Source organism: Emydura macquarii, unplaced genomic scaffold (genome assembly GCF_026122565.2).
Source record: "Emydura macquarii macquarii isolate MOO-44397 ecotype Brisbane River unplaced genomic scaffold, CSIRO-AGI_Emac_v2 contig_75, whole genome shotgun sequence".
Taxonomy (NCBI): Eukaryota; Metazoa; Chordata; order Testudines; family Chelidae; genus Emydura; species Emydura macquarii.
This window is the reverse complement of record NW_027130212.1, coordinates 7884660-7890659: the sequence shown is the minus strand read 5'-3', so window position 1 is coordinate 7890659 and position 6000 is coordinate 7884660. Positions and strand designations below refer to the sequence as shown.

Here is a 6000-nt window from a genome sequence, read left to right as displayed (position 1 = left end):
TATTTATAGCCATTTATTGTTTTAACCCTAGTAGCTGCTTTTATATGCCTTTGGATGAATAAGTTATTCATTTTCTTTTCACAATTCTAGTTTAATGAGCTGCCGGGCCCAGGGGTGTGAGTCTTACAGATGGTAAATATGTGTCATGGTAATGTGGTCAGAAACTGAGGCAAAGGTGTCATTTCAGAAAAATTCAAGGGGGCAGGAAACAAAATTGTGTCAGCATATTGAATTATATTCTGCGAAGTCGGACAATGAAGGAGCAAAAAAAAAAAAAAGTGGAACCCATAATGGAGCAAACAGATGTGCAAAAATGCTCCCCACCTCTTGGCCTGTGGAAAATGAACCCCCCCCCCCCCGAATGGGAGCGCTGACACAGAGATCCGGGCATAGAGTGGTTGATACATAGGATTCCACCTCTGAGTGAAAGAAGTGAGGCCTGTCACATGAAGGGTGCCCTTCAGAGGGACTATAAATGGGGTCTGATCCACAGCTCGCCCTGTAACTTTGCCAAGGGGTTTCTAAGCCAAGTTGGGGTTCTGTGCAGAGGGGGAACTCGGCGCCTGATGGAGGATGCCAGATAGGTGGAGCTGAATTCTGAGGCCGGGCATAGGTTTCTTAACCCGTATGGCTTTAAGTGTGTTAACCTGGAGAGCGAGTGTGTGTATGTGACGCAGCTTGCTAATCGCAGCCCCACTAGCTATTTTGGCACCAGCCTCCATTTCACACCTCACTACTATAAAGATCTTGACAAAAAAAACAAAACCCAAATAAACGCCCACAAAGAAAAAAACAGAAAAGAGCAGCAAGAAAGCTTCAAGGCTAGAAGAATTGACAAGAATAAAGAGCTAAAAACTATGAGCTACAATTAACTCTGTCCCTGTGTGTGCGCAAAAGAGGAGGGAAGGTCACCTCGATTTTTATTGTCCACTGTTGAGCACAAATAACTGAGTGAGGCTACAGCTATGAGGAATGTTACACACAGTAAAGGGACAAAGAGGAGGTGGCGTCACAGCTCCACAGCACTCTCTGCACTAAGGAAAAGTACACTATGGGAAACCTCATACCTTCCAGAGACCTTACTGGGCAATGTGACCTTCCCTCATCTCCATTGTAGAACATTTCCTTGCGGGGAGCCCTTATAATAACAGTGATACGGAAATGTGTAGTGGTAATAGGAAAAGTCTTTGATGGGTGAAAACACCCAGGAAGGAGAGGAATTATTGAGTGCAATAATAGAATTTTCCTGAATAACCTGTATTTTCTTTTACTGTCATCACATTACTCAAAATTCTGACTTTTTGATGCACTCAGTAATCCCTCTCCTGCCTGGATGTTTGCTCCCTTCAAGGATTTTTAAAGTGTTATCCTGTCACCTCCCATTTTTAGTGAAGTTTAAGATTAATGTAACTATAGTAAAGCAATCTGATAGCCTTTATATTTTTACTTACTGCTTGCTACACTTCTTCCAAATTTAATAGAAATCCTGAATGAATTGTCCATGTCCCATTTGGTTTTCAAAAATAATTTATTTTTAGCTAAAGCATTCCAGATGTGATGAATGAGTTAATAAAAAAAATCAACTATATTTTTAAGACCATGAAACCTACACATGTCTAACTTCTGGACAAGCATGCAGATGAATTCAAAACTCTATTACAGAATAGATCATAATTTTTAAAGAAAAGCGTTAAAGTGGGAGTGACCATCTTTTGTTTTTCTGAGCACCTCAGCTCAATTTCCACAAGAGATTAACTTGAAAAAACAAAATTAACAATGGAAATGGCCTAAAATAAACCAAAAACACTCTGTGAAGTTTTTTAAAAAGCCAGTTTCAGCCCACCCCTTTTCACTTCTCAGGCCTCTCCTTCAACTCTGCTACTGAACTTTTCCAGTGTCAAGCAACCTGGCAACAGGTTGGAGGTAAGCACAAGCTAGAATATTTGGGACTGATTCATAATTTTCTGTCTAGCTCTCAGTATAGTTTAATAAATACATTAAAAGAATCCAGGCTGCTATTTTAATGTTCTTTTTTCCTCCCAGCCTTTTACAAAGAAGGTAAAAAAACTGCTTCTATTGTATTTAAGGCTTTTAAGAAGATATTTGCAATCTGGGTCCTGTATTCCTTGCACATTTCAAAGCCCAATTAAAGTTAATGGTGATTTGGGGTGATTTGGCACATTTGAATCAATGGAAAGACTCATTCACTAGAATGGGCTTTGGATCAGGTCCTGGATGAACGTTTAATAAAAATTCTGTTTTGTATCGTTGAAGTAGCTGCCCATAAAGTATCTTGCACCACTGAAGCACACACACAGATTTTTTTTTATTTCAATCTTTTCTTCCTGATTAAATTATTTACTCTATGCAAGCGTCAGGGATAACTGATTTAGGGCCTGTTTATACTGGGGATATTTGTACCAGTGTGGCTATCGCTACACCAGTGCAAATCCCCACAGTAAATGTGCTTCATCAATGTAAAAGAGTTTCCAACCAGAGTAAGTCACACAACTGCAAGCCTTGTATTACACCGACACAGCACAGCTATACTGGCACCAACATCGCTAAATCAGTGTAGTTACGTCTGTATAACCATCGTTGTATAGGTGGGACCTTAGCTATACATCCTCCATGATGGGCAATATTTACCACTGGCCTAAGCAGGCACAGCAGAGTTGATTTAAATGATGTCATGCCACTGACACTGGTGGTAAATTAGTCCCAGAGTTCCCAAGAGAGTTAGTAGCTTTGTTCAGCAATACTTGTTATCTGTAAGTGGACAGAGAACATTATAGCTCAGTGTATGTTATAATTCCCTGTTTGTTCCCAGGTTATAATTTCCAAGGCTAGAAGGGACTATTGTGATCATCTAATCCTAGAGCAGATCTTTTAGAAAAACGTCCAATCTTGATTTAAAATTTGTCAGAGATGGAGAATCCACCATGACTCTCGGTAAATTGTTCCAATGGCTAATTATTCTCACAGTTTAAAATTTGCAGTCTGAATTTGTCTAGATTCAATTTCTTTTCACATCTTGACTACCTACTCACATTATTTTAACATAAATTTGAAATGTGATCATGTTTTATTTCCCCCCCCCCCAGTAAATATACAATACACACTTCAACAGTACTATTAACCAACTTCTTATGCCAATTAAAATTTGCTGCACTAACAATACCAATGAAACACATTAAGAGATCATACTTTTTTTGTGAACAAACTGTAGCCAATAAACAAATTTAAAAAAACAAATTGGACAACTAAGTGCCACCACATCCTTTTTTAAAAGCGAGTTATTCACAATAAATGTTTTCAGTTTTAAAAAAAATGAAATAATACTTTTTATAAGATAGTAAATTAGATGGCATTTTAAAAAATATGTATTCTGGTTTGTTGGAAGTATACTGAATAGAAAAGAGAAAAGAAAAAAAAAAAAGAAACATCATTTGTAAGATAATGGAGACACTTTGAGACACACACTGACTTCTTATGTAATATTGTAAGCAAATTATTGATGAATAAAAACATACAGAAGCAGATGGACAAGTTAGTGAATATCATGGTACCGCACAGCTTTAATACTGACACACATTTACTTTCCAGTGGAATAGATAAAACACACATCTGAAAGTAATTGGGATGGCTTTTGTCAACTTCTAATGATTCCAAGTTTAAAATATAGTGAGAAAGGTGTTCCACCAAAGCTCAGCACAAGTGTTCAAATTAAAATCCTCTGTAGACATATGAAAATGTCTTCCGGAACTGCAAATTTTGTAATGTGTGCTCAAGAATCTGTATTTTCACATGATGATATCGCAGTCAGCAAAAATCTGATGCCCTTTCCACCTTCATTGCATTTTTCTGTACATTTATAAACAATGGTTTTAACTATATCCATTTAATCAGCAGGAAAATTACATATATTCATTCGTTACATATATAAATAAATTCATACATTTTCCTTGTTTGTTTGTTTTTGTCTTGAAACCTGCTAAGTAACAGATTTGACCTTAAGTGAATTAAATAACAGTTTTTGATATTTGACAGTGCTGAATACAATTGAAAACTGTAGTGTTTTATCTTATAATGGAACAGTTAAATAAAACGAAAAGAAACATATATTTAGCAGAGTAATTAACTTGTCCTAGGACTTGGCCATCACTAAAAGTATACTTCCCTTAATACTGGTGAATTCCAAGGTGATATACAAAACAACATAGACAGCATATGCTTAAATGGTGTTTAAATGCAAACTTGCATTTATGATTAGGTGATTAACAGAAAAAAAGCTGTAGGATGTAATAATTAAATTAAGTATTGAATGAATGTGGTATATACGTAAAGTATTCTAATAAATATTTGAAAAATGTACTCATTGGGATTTTGTAGGTGCAGAAAATCTAGAGAAAGTAATGAAAACTAATGATGAGACAGGATGCTGTTATTAATGTCGACTTACAGAGTTTGGTTTATTCAAAAAGTGTATAAACATGCGTTACTTTGTCATTATAGTAGGGTTTCAATTCACGCGTTAAAAGTAGATCAAAGTTTTTTTGTTTATATCCAATTTCTGAGAACATATTGCATTGCAAGAAAAATATTTACTGCAAACTGAACATAATTTTTACCATTGCTTTCTTTTTCAGACACTAAGAATTTTACTACAAATTCTGTGGATTCAACTTCAGTTATTGAGGACTTCAGTTAATAAAACTCAAAAGTTTCTAGACTGCATAAAAACAATTAATGTAATGAATTTCAGTGGTGCAGATCTATCATCTATTGTACTGTACATGTATTGGAAATATGAAATAAGATAGTCCAACATATTTCATTTTTTGGAAGCATCTTGAATATGTCTCAATAATAAACTGCATCCTTAACTACTTGCTACGTAATCCCAGAGTTTATATTGTTTGTTTTTCCTGGGGGAATTTCTGCATTACATGCTGGGGTTGAGAGATTAATTATGGTCATTCTTTTTAAAATGTAAAGTAAAATAGCTTTAGTGAAACACCTTCATTTCTTTTGTTTGTAGCAAGTTTTTGCCCCCTATTATTTAATTATATTAGGCAGATAAAAACTGATCCTAATTGTTGAGAAGCTTACAGTTCTATTCAGAGGTCATAGTTCAACTCTATAGACTCTTTTTTCATATTCTCTCTTGAAACTCACACTTTCATCTTTTGACCCCCCTTTTTTTTAAATAGTAAAAGCAACCATGTTGCCTGTTATTAAGATTTAATCCTGTCCCTGATGTTTTTGCTAACATCGATTTTGCCAGTCATCTTCCTATTTCTACACCGCAAATGGAAAACCAGCTACCATACTCATTACATCCAGCATTATCCAACATAGCTTACAGCACAAACGCTCTTCACACATTCAGTCTCTTCTTCTTCTTCTTCTTCATGTCACGAGGAGTAGAGTTTTGTGCTTATCACCAAATAAAATTGCAGTGCAAACTTTAAACATAAAAGTTACACAATTAAAAGTTAATATATGGCACCACAGCCTATTAATTCACATATAGTACAACAGACCAATAAGAACAGACAATAATATGAACATTGCTAAAAAGAGGGTGAGCTTGCATAGCAATGCAACAAAAGAAATTATATACAGAGGGAAATCCTTTTCATCCTGGAGGGTGATTTTTTTTCTTTCTTTTTTTATATACTCCTGACAAGAAATAGTTTAAGGTGGATGGTGTATTAAAGAGACGAATACAAGTATCTGTGGGATATGTGTGGCTGTGTGTCTTTACATTGCATTTACAGTTCTTTTAATAGTACATAAATAAAGAAAATGTTCATTGCACTGTTTAGTGTCATCACTTCCATGAGTTCAGACCTGATGGTCCTTCAGAGCAGCTTGGGATGTTTATTCTCAACTACTCTATAGAAAGAAAAAGAGAAAAAATACAATAAATAAAACAAATCCCCTGGCAATATTACTACAGCACATCACATAGACTTATTGGATTTTTTAAAAATT

At 35.4% G+C, this 6000-nt stretch overlaps 1 protein-coding gene across 1 annotated transcript in view; it reads right to left on the bottom strand.

Annotated features, from left to right (window-relative positions):
• Positions 1-1515: 1515 nt before the first annotated feature.
• Positions 1516-6000, bottom strand: part of ROBO2 (roundabout guidance receptor 2) — a 583446-nt gene continuing 578961 nt past the window's right edge. The window contains exon 29 of the mRNA XM_067543334.1: positions 1516-5901. Within this exon, the coding sequence (XP_067399435.1) occupies positions 5900-5901 (2 nt within the window). The 3' untranslated portion in view covers positions 1516-5899. The remainder of the gene's footprint in view (positions 5902-6000) is intronic.